This window comes from Simochromis diagramma, unplaced genomic scaffold (genome assembly GCF_900408965.1).
Source record: "Simochromis diagramma unplaced genomic scaffold, fSimDia1.1 OVJJ01000315.1, whole genome shotgun sequence".
Classification (NCBI taxonomy): domain Eukaryota; kingdom Metazoa; phylum Chordata; class Actinopteri; order Cichliformes; family Cichlidae; genus Simochromis; species Simochromis diagramma.
Genome location: NW_024386863.1, coordinates 40,026 through 52,553, shown reverse-complemented (window position 1 = coordinate 52,553; position 12,528 = coordinate 40,026). Strand labels below are relative to the sequence as shown.

Below are 12,528 nucleotides of genomic sequence, written 5' to 3'. Positions count from 1 at the left end.
TCCACCAGGGGGCAACAGTGGTTGGAGAGCTTTCAGTCTGTGGGGCGCATGCCCCGGTTCTCTTAATAAAAGAAGCAACTGTGAGCTAAACATGGTCTCCGTGGTTCCTTGGTCTTAGGATATCACATATGGCGACGAGGGTAAAAGCCAGGTTTTGCTGTGAAGTTACACCGTGCTAAGTGACTTATGAACTGAGGTTGGCAAGTGGTACAGCGCTAGCATCTGTGGGAAGTGGAGCGTAACCCTTGGTGTGGAATAATGGCTACCACTTTGGGCTCGGTGGCACCGTTCGACAGCGAGCTGCAATCCTGGGAGGAATATTGTGAGATTTTGGATTACTTCTTTGTGGCGAATGACATTAAGGAGGAGGAGAAGAAGCGAGCGGTACTGTTGAGTTGTGTGGGCGCACAGACCTATGCCCTGATTAGGAACCTACTCAGCCCGGTCAAGCCAGGGGATCGTTCTTATGCTGAGTTGGTGGAAGTGTTGAACAATCATCTGCATCCTAAACCGAGTGAAATTGTGCAGCGGTGGAGGTTTAACACACGGAATAGGAGGCCGGAGGAAAGTGTGGGCGATTATGTAGCGGAGCTGAGGAAGCTCGCACAGGACTGTAGCTTTGGAGACTCCCTGACGGTGATGCTGCGGGATCGTTTAGTATGTGGAATAAGCGACGACAGAATACAGCGCAGATTGTTAGCAGAGGATTCGCTAACATTTGAAAAGGCGCTGAAGTTTGCTCAAGCAATGGAGGCTGCTAACAGAGACATTGGGGATTTACAGAGCATGATGGAACAGTCGCGGCTCACTAAAGGATTAGGAGTGGTGAACAAAATGGAGGACAGCGGTTCAACGTCACAACAGCTGGGCAGGACGTGCTACAGATGTGGAGGATTAAATCATGTGGCCAAGGACTGCAGGTTTGTTTCAGAAAAATGCCACAACTGTGGAAAGGTGGGACACATAAAAAGGGTCTGCCGAATGAAAAGGGAACAAAAAGGAGGGCGTGGCAGACAAGGTAAAAACGCACATTTCTTGGAAGAGGAGAATGTGGAGAGTGAGGAAGACGGAGCTGAAATGCACCACATAAAGGCAAGTGTGACCATGTATAATGTGCATGAGGAGGTTAGCATCCCAAGGGAAGAGCCCATCAGACAAAAGCTAAAAGTAAATGGACAAAATGTGACATTTGAAGTGGACACAGGCTGTGGTTACACTATCATGTCGAAGGAGTCATTTAGGAAGCTTTTTGAAGGCAGTAAGGCGCCCAAAATAAACAAGTGTGGAATCAAACTGAGAACGTATGGAGGCCACAAGGTACCCGTGTGGGGAGCAGCCCAAGTACAGGTGGAATTCAGAGACAGTAAGAAAACACTGGATGTGGTGGTGGTTGAAGGTGCTGGAACTAATTTGATGGGGCGGGGATGGATTAAGGCCCTCCAATTAGACTGGCAAGCTGTACATAAGATCTAAGGCGGAGAGGATGCCTTACAGCGGATACTGGCCAGACATGAACCAGTGTTTAAGGATGAGTTGGGGACACTAAAGGGGTTTGCAGCAAAGATACATGTAGCCAATGATGCCAAACCGTGCTTCTATAAGCCCCGCTCAGTCCCATTTGCTATGAAAAAGAAAGTGGAGCAGGAACTGGAGAGACTGTTGGAGGAGAAAATCATCCAACCAGTGAAATTCTCAGAGTGGGCCGCACCCATTGTACCCATACTGAAGCCAGACGCCAGCGCCAGGATTTGTGGTGACTACAAACTGACTGTTAACAAGGTGTCGCCTGTAGAACAATACCGCATTCCTCGAATGGAGGACATGATAGCAGGGCTAGCTGGAGGAGAAAAATACACCAAGTTAGATATGAGTCACGCATATCAACAGGTGGTACTGGATGAGGACTCTAGAAAGTATGTCACAGTAAACACACACAGGGTTTGTTTACATACACCAGGTTGCCGTTTGGTGTGAGTTCAAGTCCTGCCATTTTTCAGCGCACCATGGAGAGTGTGTTACAAGGTCTGACCAATGTGGCGGTGTATCTGGATGACATCATCCTGACGGGAAAGAATGACAAAGAACATCTTCAAACACTGGCTGGAGTACTGCAGCGCTTGGAGGAGGCGGGCCTGCGCTTAAAAAGGAGCAAATGTCAGTTCATGGAGAAGGAGGTGACATTTCTCGGACACCGGGTGGATAAGACCGGTTTGCATCCAGTGCCAGCAAAAGTGAAAGCAGTGCAGGAGGCACCACCCCCAAAATCAGTGACAGAGCTCAAAGCTTATTTGGGGTTGTTGAACTTCTATAATAAGTTCTTGCCAAACCTGTCCACACTGTTGGCCCCTCTGCACAAGCTGCTGAGAAAACGGGAGCCATGGTGTTGGGGACCAGCACAGGAGAAGGTTTTCGGCAAATCAAAGGAACTGTTGCAGTCGAGCAGTGTATTAGTACACTATGATGAGCAGAAGGAATTAATACTGTCTTGCGATGCGTCCCCCTATGGAGTGGGAGCAGTGCTAGCTCACCGCATGCCAGATGGTCAGGAAAAGCCCATTGGGTTTGCATCGCGCACACTGAACGCAGCCGAGAAGAACTACTCACAGCTGGATAAGGAAGGATTGGCTGTGATATTTGGTGTACAGTACTTTCATAAGTACCTGTACGGCAGGAAGTTCATGATTATCACAGATCATAAGCCATTGATTAGCTTGTTCCATGAGCTGAAGGCCGTCCCTCAGATGGCGTCACAGAGGATCATGCGATGGGCAGTGTTATTAAGAGCCTATGAGTATGTTATTAAATACAGAGAAGGCAAAAATAATAGTAATGCTGATGGTCTGAGTCGTCTACCTCTTCCAGAGTTGCTCCCTAAAGAAGTGGCAGCTGAGGACCAAGTGTTGATGGTAGATCAGGACCAGGAGGGCGTGATGACATCTGAGCAGCTGCAGAGATGGACAACCAAAGACCCAGTACTCGCCAGAGTATGCTATGAGAGGATGGCCCACTACGCAGCATCCTAATTTTCAGCCCTACAGACAGAGACAACAGGAGCTGAGTGTGCAGGATGGGTGTGTGCTGTGGGGGGCGAGGGTGGTGATACCAGAACGAGGTCGACGCCCCCTTTTGGAACAACTACATCAGTCACACCCAGGAATGAGCCGCATGAAGGGCCTGGCCAGAAGCTACATGTGGTGGCCGCATATGGAGAATGACATTGAAGACAAGGTGAGGTCCTGCAGTACATGTCAAGAACATAGACACAGGCCGCAAGAGGCACCGCTACACCCCTGGGAGTGGCCAGAAAAGCCCCAGAGAAGGATACATATCGATTATGCAGGCCCGTTTTTGGGTAAAATGTTCTTGGTAATAGTGGACGCCCACTCCAAATGGTTAGATGTGTATCCAGTTCCATCCGCTACAGCAGCTGCAACCATAGACTGCCTGAGAAACTGTTTCAGCACGCACGGCCTTCCTGAGATGGTGGTCTCAGATAATGCCCAGTGTTTTGTAAGTGCGCAAACTAAAGAGTTCATGACAAAGAATGGAATCACGCACGTCACCTCCGCTCCATATCACCCAGCATCCAATGGGTTAGCCGAAAGAGCAGTGCAAACGTTCAAAGAACTCATGAAAAAGAGTACGGGAGACACCCTGGCGACCACGTTAAACAGGGCGCTGTTTAGCTACAGAATCACACCGCAGTCCGCAACAGGGAAGTCTCCCGCTGAGTTGATGATGGGCCGGAAGTTGAGGTGTACTCTTGATCTCATACACCCTGACTTGAAACAAAAAGTGACAGCAAAACAAGATAGCCAAAGACTGTATCATGATAGACATGCCAAGGAGCGCATGTTTGTTATTGGAGACACAGTATATACCAGAAACTATGGCAGAGGACCCAAATGGATACCAGGACTTATACAGGAGATGACGGGGCCTGTTTCCTACTTGGTGATGCTGGGCAATGGGACAGTAGTGAGGCGTCACGTCGATCAGCTGTTTGCCCGCCTGGAGCCGTGCCTGGCAGCAGGAATGCCTGAAGGCCACCCAGGCGAGCCCCCAAAGGCAGCCCCAAACATCAGCGCTGAGACAGGAGACGAGGATGAGAGACACATAGAGGTGCAAGTTACACCAGTGGTGAAGCCACATATGGAGAGTAGTGATTCGCTGGAATCACCTGCCACTGGGTTACGGCGATCGCAAAGGACCAAGAGAAAGCCGGAGCACCTGAGAGACTTTGTGCCGTGATTACGGTGAACTGTTATAGGTTAACCTAAGACTGTTGGACTAAAGGTTCACTATTCCGGAGTGAAATTTCAATAAAGGCTGGGGACGGGGTTGTTGCATTTTTTTTATAAAGGTGAAGTTTTTGGTTATGGGTATTTTCTGTAGTGATTAAAACTACAGAGTAGTTCCAGTTTAAGGGGGGAGGAATGTTATGTTGTGGCAGGGATTTGTCCACCAGGGGGCAACAGTGGTTGGAGAGCTTTCAGTCTGTGGGGCGCATGCCCCGGTTCTCTTAATAAAAGAAGCAACTGTGAGCTAAACATGGTCTCCGTGGTTCCTTGGTCTTAGGATATCACAATCAGTAACATCATAGCACCCACCCAGCTGTATAAAAACTCCATCAAGCTGGCTAGAACGCAGTACGAGTTATTGTAACTGACAGTAAAAAGTCAGCACAACGAAAATAAACTCCACCTAAACTTGGTTCATATCTGACCCAGATAGACTGCAGGTCAGAACTTCTTACCTGAAGTTCAGTTCACCTGCCACTATGACCGGCGGCTGCCTCGGGTCTCTCCTCCTGCCTCCCCTTCCCTCATCCACCTGTTGCCTCTGTGGAAGCTCCGTCATAGCCACCATCAAACAACTGAGTTAAAGTTATTTCTACACATCGACCTGCATCTGGCCAATCCACCACCTCTCATTGTTCATGCCGTTACAAAAGAAATTAAAAATAAGTCAAATAAGCCCGATGGCCAGTCCAGCTATGTTAACCTGCAACCAAATCTGCAGCTCCATACAGCAATGTTACGACTTAGATGATATCTTATAACTCATAACTCTTATGTTAGCTGCCCTCAGTAGCATACTGTCTGAAATATTCCACGGCTGCAATAATTCTTTAAGTGTTATTTTTTCCTTGGGATTCTAATTTCACCGAAGTTTACTAAACTCAACAAACTTAATATTACTTACCGGGACATTTATTCTGTCCTCGTTTTCTTTCACCGAAGAATTGTTTCCTGCAGTGTTGTCCTTCGTGCTTGGCTCCTCCTACCTTTGCTAACATGATGCACATAGCGCAGAAGCTGCATTCACTTACACTCGGATATCTGAGCTTCACCGTGAAAACATAATCGGACATTTGATATTTGATTGAATTTTATTGTTTTGCCTTTGGGGTGGCACCTGGGGTGGCCAGTCTGGTTGGGGGGGTGGCCTGTGCCCCCCCAACCAGACTGGCCACCCCGCTGGACACGCCACTGGCAGACACAACACTGATTCATTCCATCAGTTAAGAACATTTATTTTCTTTGTTCACCTTCAACAGTCATAATAACATTTAGAGTATTTTATATTTGGATTTAGTTGTTTATAAGGAGTGTGTTGAATTGATGCAAATTATTGTGAAGCAGATGTGTTAAGGTCATAGATCAGACATTTTTCCACAGTCACACTTTATTGACAGAGCAGTGAAAAACAGCAAAGAAAACTCAGATTGGCTCTGCAGATAAAGATCATGTTTTTAACTGTTAAAATAAGAATCATACAGAAAGCAATATTTTTAGATGTAAAATATCACATCATGATAGCATCGTGATGTTTACACAAACACATGAATGTCTGAAGGACAACAGGCTGAGGGTCTGTGTTTCATTCACTGAAGCATCATTTACAAAATGTCCTCACAGCTGGATTAAATCCCATTTTTATCTACACTCAAACACTGATGACATCATCACTGTGCGCCAATCAGCTGCACTCGTTTCCTTTGATGAGGAAGAAGGTTCCAGCAGCCACACCGAGCAGACCCACAGTCAGACCCACTCCACAGAACGCCGCCGGTCCAACACCTGGATCAGACTGACCAGAGGCCTTCACATCTGGAGACACAAACACACAGAGCGATGAACCAAACATCTGGAGACAAACAGGAAACACACACATCTGTCTCAAATGGTCAGCTGACTGACTACAGTCAGCTATTAACATTAATATTGGCCCCACTCTTGTCAACATCAGAAGAAAATGAAAATAAACACACACTATGTGAACTACACATCTGTCTTCAGCTGATTAAGCAGCGTTAGCTGTTTGTCTTCTCCAAAGAAAGACAAAGATAGTTGTCTTTGTATTTCAGTCAGTGTGCTCACTTTAAATAAAGGGTTTATTTTCTCACCATAGAGTCTAGTTTCTGGTTTTGTCAGGGCCAGATGTTCCACTGCACAGCTGTAGATGTCTCCCTGCTGTGGGATGAACTGCAGTCTGGAGATCTGGGTGAAGGTCCCATCTTTGTTGGGATAGGGAACGTTGATGCTGGATCCTGTGACCTTCTGCTGATTCTTGGTCCAGGAGACGTTGACAGGAGCAGGATAGAAACCAGTCACGTGACAGATCAGAGTGTTCTTCTCTCCAAACTCCACCTCATCTCTGGTGTAGATCATCACAGCTGAAGGAGCATCTGTGCACAAACACAAAGATTTGATGTGTTTTAAAAATCAAAAAGATCATTTCTAACAGATTTGTACTTCTAGGCATACATTTGAATAATATTCTGTTTCTCTCAGTGCTGTGGGAGGGATTAGCACTGTTCTGAATATGAGAGTATTTATTTGATTTAAGAACCACTTTAGTTAAGGAATGACCGATGGAGGAACATGTTGCACTGTATGAGCCCAGTTTAAAAAACAAGCAAACAAACAAAAAAAGCCACAACAAAAAAACACTATGCCAGCATGACTACAAATCACCAAATTCTATTTGATTAAGAGATGAGATTAAGCAGGATACATTTTAATCTAACATGGATAGACTGGTCTTTAGCAACTGGTCTGGAAAAATATTTTCAAATAAACTCTGCTCTAATGGGGTGACATGGTACTATAAGGTCTTATCTTAATGACCTTGTAGTACCATATCACCCTATTAGAGCACTTCGCTCTCGCTCTGCAGGCCTACTTGTTGTTCCTAGAGTATTTAAAAGTAGAATGGGAGGCAGAGCCTTCAGTTTTCAGGCCCCTCTTCTATGGAACCAGCTTCCAGTTTGGATTCGGGAGACAGACACTATCTCTACTTTTAAGATTAGGCTTAAAACTTTCCTTTTTGCTAAAGCATATAGTTAGGGCTGGACCAGGTGACCCTGAATCCTCCCTTAGTTATGCTGCAATAGACGTAGGCTGCCGGGGGATTCCCATGATGCATTGAGTTTTTCCTTTCCAGTCACCTTTCTCACTCACTATGTATTAACAGACCTCTCTGCATTAAATCATATCTGTTATTAACCTCTGTCTCTCTTCCACAGCATGTCTTTATCCTGTCTTCCTCCTCTCACCCCAACCAATCACAGCAGATGGCCCCGCCCCTCCCTGAGCCTGGTTCTGCCGTTGGTTTCTTCCTGTTAAAAGGGAGTTTTTCCTTCCCACTGTTGCCAAAGTGCTGCTCATAGGGGGTCATATGATTGTTGGGTTTTTCTCTGTATCTATGAAGCGCCTTGAGGCGACTTATGTTTGTGATTTGGCGCTATATAAATAAAACTAAAATGAAAATGATCCATGTGAGACAGAACATGGACACAGCATGTTATGGGTGGACAGTTTAATTTAATGAAAAGTTTCATTTAATCAGGTACATGTTTTTATAAAAGATAAATAAACTGTTTTTGCTTTAATCATTAATCAGATCTCTTTGTAAGGGCTATTCTATTTTATTCCTTTTACTTAAAGAAATATAATTAAAGATAATACTTCTGTATCACTGTGGAGATATTATATGGAAATTATTAACACATTAATCATGTGGTAATTTCCTGCAGCTAGTTTATGGATATAACCTTTATTTTTGCATTATTTCTACTGTTAAATGCTGTGATTAATGAATTATAGCTTGATTATTTGAAAACTACAAATAAGCACCAACACTACAGTGAAATTGAGTTAAACAGTGCTTGATTTATTGATCAGTAAATCTTTCTTTGTGTTGATGACGATGGAAGGACAATGATCACCAAGAGGGAAGCCCATTTAAGCACACAGAACTAAGGGCTGGTGTAAATGGGTGAATGAGGTATGTTGCATAAATGTGCTTTAGGTCATCAGTTACCAATTCAATTCAATTCAATTCAATTTTATTTATATAGCGCCAAATCACAACATAAGTCGCCTCAAGGCGCTTCATAGATACCATAGAATAGTGCTATATATGAATTTGTTTACCAGTACAAACATTAACTCTGAGCACAGATTAAGTTCATTCTGCAAACTGCAGAGCAAGAAAACTTTAGAAATAAAGCTAGGAATGATATTTTATTCATACAGTATTAAAAACAGATCAAGAGAAAAACATGTGCCCCTTAAAGTTTCTTTCTAAGTTTCTAAGTTTATTTGTAATTATTTCATTTACACATTTTTGTAGTTTTATTGCAGTTTCACGTATGACAGCACTGTTCTACATCCAGACACCAGGGGGCGCTAATTGTGCTGGCAGTACAGAGCGGTATTTTGGAGCACAAAGAAAGAATAAACATCTGTGTTGTGAAGCTAACACTAACTCAATATGTGTGTTTCTTCTGTTGTGTACTGAAGCAGAGGGTGAGGACACAGAGCAGTGGCCTCTGACTGCAGATTTAGAGAAGCTGCAGAACAAAATGTGAGCTTTGCTATTTTTTGTAGTTTAAGCAGCAGCACAGAACACAAAGGTTAAGTGTTGTGTTTACCGTGTTCCAGAGGGATGTCCTTCATTGCATCACGTCTTGTCTTCAGGTTGCTTCTGCAGACCTGTAGATTAGCCACAGCTGATTCATAGTGACCTGGAAAGTCTATGGGGTCTGCAAAGTCAGGGAGAGGTTCGACTCCTGTCTGTTTGTTGAAGTCTGCGTACCAAACCTCTTCACCATCCAGTCCATACATGTCCTCTCCATCAGAGTCTGAACAGCCACTGATATAACTGTCCTCATGAAGAACTGAAACACATCAAACACTGATCAATGACCTGATCAATAACCTGATCAATAACCTGCTGTTTACAGAGACAAACTCACCGTCAGCAGAGACACAGAGGACACAGGAGAGGAAGAGGAGCAGCCCCTTCATCTTCATCAGCAGATCTCTGACAGTTAAACTCTGAGTGTGTGTCTGTGTGTGTGAACCTCACAGAGTGTGTGTGAGAGTCTGTGAGTGACTAAAAGTGCAGCTGAGCTCTAACACACAGCAGCCAATCACAGAGCTCACAGCTCATGATGTCATCAGTGTCCAGGCAGACAGCAGCTGGAGGTGAACATGATCCGAGACACACAGCACAATCAATAATCAATATTTATAGACCCTTCAAAATAAAGTTCAGCCTGATAAAATTTTCAAAACAAAATGATTGTTGTGAAACATTTACCAACAGATGCTGCAAAATATAATTTATTATATAAATAATTTCCAACATCAGACACTCTGAAATAAAATCCCTCTGACAAATTTATGTCACCTTCACACTTTTATTTTACTAAATGATTTATGTTTTATGACACACAGTCTGCTGTGACTGATAAAGAATGAGCTGATCAGGTGTCAGAGTGCAGATGAGTGTTTCCCAGCGGTCCTCCACCTGCTGCTCACTCTTTTTAACTGACTGAGATTCATTTGTAGATGTGTTTGCTGAAAACAGTTCAGTCTGTTAAATGTATTAGCGGAAAATAAAACTGCTGAATTCTGATCCAAGTACGTTACAGAAACATCCTGTGAAAAAGGAAACTGACGGATAAATGTATAAGTCATCAAATTTATATGAACTTATAAACAGTCTGAATAAACTAACATGTAACTGTCACAGGCTTGATCAATGGAAGGACATAAGAACAGAAGGTCACATAACAAAGTCTTCTGGATGTGTTATTTGAAGCGCTCTGAAGGAAACTAACCATGACCCCAACAAATCAAACCCCAAGCAGAGAGACAGTGATGCTAGCAGCCTTTATACCAGCTCAGACGTCACCTGCTTCACCTGTTGCAACTCTGCAAAGGAGGAAACAGCCTGTAACCCTCACAGTGAGACATAATGGAGGATGTTTTATTCTGATTAAGATTACTCTGATTACTCACACTGATTAGGTTTTGTTGTGGTTTAAAGGAGAATTACAACAGTTTTGTTACATTTGAACAAAATTATGAATATTTTGGTGACCTACAGCTTTGGTCTTGTTAAACTAAACCTCCTGTGGCCAGAGTTAGAATAATCTGGGTAAACTCGTGTTCATATGGCTTTTGCTTTATTTTGTGAATTGTGATTGGTTGTCCTGCTACATACAGAGACTCTGATTCTTATTCTTTTAGTAAACCGTGAATTTAGGCACTATCTGGTATCAGTATTAGATCAGTACCTTGTTTCTATCCTCTAAATTCAGTATGTAACCCACTGTGCTATTTTGGGGGGAAATAAAAATTGTCCCTCAAACCTTCACCATGTAAAGTGTCTGAACTGTCAGGTCTGTTAGTTACAGCTTAAAGCAGAAGCTGACCACAGTGCTTTAGAGCCAGGCACCATTACACTGCAGGTCTTTAAAATAAGTTTCCAAATAAAAGCTGAAGGATGTGTTTTTATTGTATTTTGTTCAGAATTTGTAAATTGATAATGCTTCACCTCATAAATCATGACAAACCACTTACATGACATGAACATCATGACTGTTTTAAACACACTGGGTTTAAAACTGAAACTCCACCCTCATGGATGCTCTGTTATAAAAGGCTCCAACTGCACAAACACGGTCAGCACACAGCCACCTGTGTCAGCATCCACCTGTCAATCACAGAGGCCACGCCCCTGATAAGCAAACTTTACACCTTAATGCAGTTTAAACAGGTGAGTTACAAACTTTCAAATCAATTTTATTTATACAGCACCAAATCACAACAACAGTCTCCTCCAGGCGCTTTATATTGTAAGGTAGACCCGACAATAATACATACAGAGAAAAACCCAACAATAAAATAAACAGTTTTAAATTATATACACAGACTAATCAGTTTGCTGGACATTAGAATAACTGCAGGTTTGGTGTTCTCTTCATGTTTCAGGCACAGAGGTTGTTGCTTAGATTTCCAGTTGCCAGTTTTGATTGGCTGTGTCAGGTTTAGCTGACACGCTGAGGCTGTGTCCAAATTCAGGGGTTGCATCCAGCCGGGTCCTTCGAAGACTGAAGACCAGAATTGCCAGACTGTCTAGTCTACAGTGCGTGGTTTCTGTTTCTGCGGGGCAACAGAAACCACGACATAAGCAGCTTCAGCTATGGTGGACAGCATGTAAGACAGAAATGCAGAAAATCTTTATTTTATGTCATTCCGCTTTTATCTGGGAAAATTGTGTCGTTTCATCTCCGTGTGATGTATCTGTGAGAACATTACAGCCACCCAGAGTCCCCTTGGCCAACAAGGACACTAAGTTTAGATAGGAAAACAGTTTGCTAAGATAGCTGCTGTTACTTTGATGGTACAAATGTAACAGGATTTACATTACTGATATTTTACTATATATACTCAGTGGTTGAATTTAACTCAGTTGTCTCAAATGATGCTGAAGATATGAGAGCATTAAACAGGCTGATGTTCGGGTAAGAGGCTCTAACAGGAGACAGATGATACAGAAACATGACATCCTTATAAAATACTGACACACTTTATGAATGGACCACCTTTCTCAGCTCTTTGAACCTTTTATTCAAATGAGCTGCATAATTTTCGCACTGAAACCAGCACAGTCCCACTGATGAAAATAATATTTTAAACAAATATATTCTGGATAAATCAAAGCGTTATCAAAGTTATCTGTGGTTCCCTTTAGTTTTCCTTCTTTCCCCATCAGATCCTGTCCTGCAGGACAAACAGTAGTGAGTGGTTCCCTGTATGCAGCCGTCTGTTCTCCCTCTGTTTTCCTCCTCCTCTTCCTCACACACTGTCCAGGATCTGTCCTGGTGCTTCATCAGGGGTGGAGAGCCTCCGTCTCCTCTCAGCTTCTCAGTGTTTTCTGACTCTGGACACTTGCAGAAGGAAATCAACCACGGCACTCAGCAACTAAAGCAGCAGAAGTTTATCAAATATCTGTTAATTTGCAGGATGAAAACACAGTTTTCTCTTCACACTTTGTATTTAAATCAGAGAGAAAAAACTCAGAAAGGGGAAACATTTAGTTTTTCTTCTTTTATACCCTTTCTTGCAGCCACGCTGTGGAGTACTTGGACGCGTGTGATGGAGCATTGTCCTGCATGAAAATCATGTTTTTCTTGAAGGATGCAGACTTCTTCCTGTACCACTGCTT

The 12,528-nt window shown here is 43.4% G+C and overlaps 1 protein-coding gene and 1 pseudogene across 1 annotated transcript; one reads left to right on the top strand and one right to left on the bottom strand.

Annotated features, from left to right (window-relative positions):
* Positions 1–258: 258 nt before the first annotated feature.
* LOC120733279 lies at positions 259–4,251 on the top strand (annotated as a pseudogene).
* A 1,397-nt stretch (positions 4,252–5,648) lies between these two features.
* LOC120733273 (mamu class II histocompatibility antigen, DR alpha chain-like) lies at positions 5,649–9,412 on the bottom strand. The gene is made up of 4 exons (XM_040031374.1): positions 9,266–9,412; positions 8,942–9,187; positions 6,410–6,691; positions 5,649–6,113 (listed from the first exon to the last, which is right to left on the bottom strand). The coding sequence occupies exons 1-4, from the start codon at positions 9,321–9,323 to the stop codon at positions 5,983–5,985; spliced, it is 717 nt and encodes a 238-aa protein (XP_039887308.1). The 5' UTR covers positions 9,324–9,412; the 3' UTR covers positions 5,649–5,982.
* Between the last annotated feature and the right edge of the window lie 3,116 nt (positions 9,413–12,528).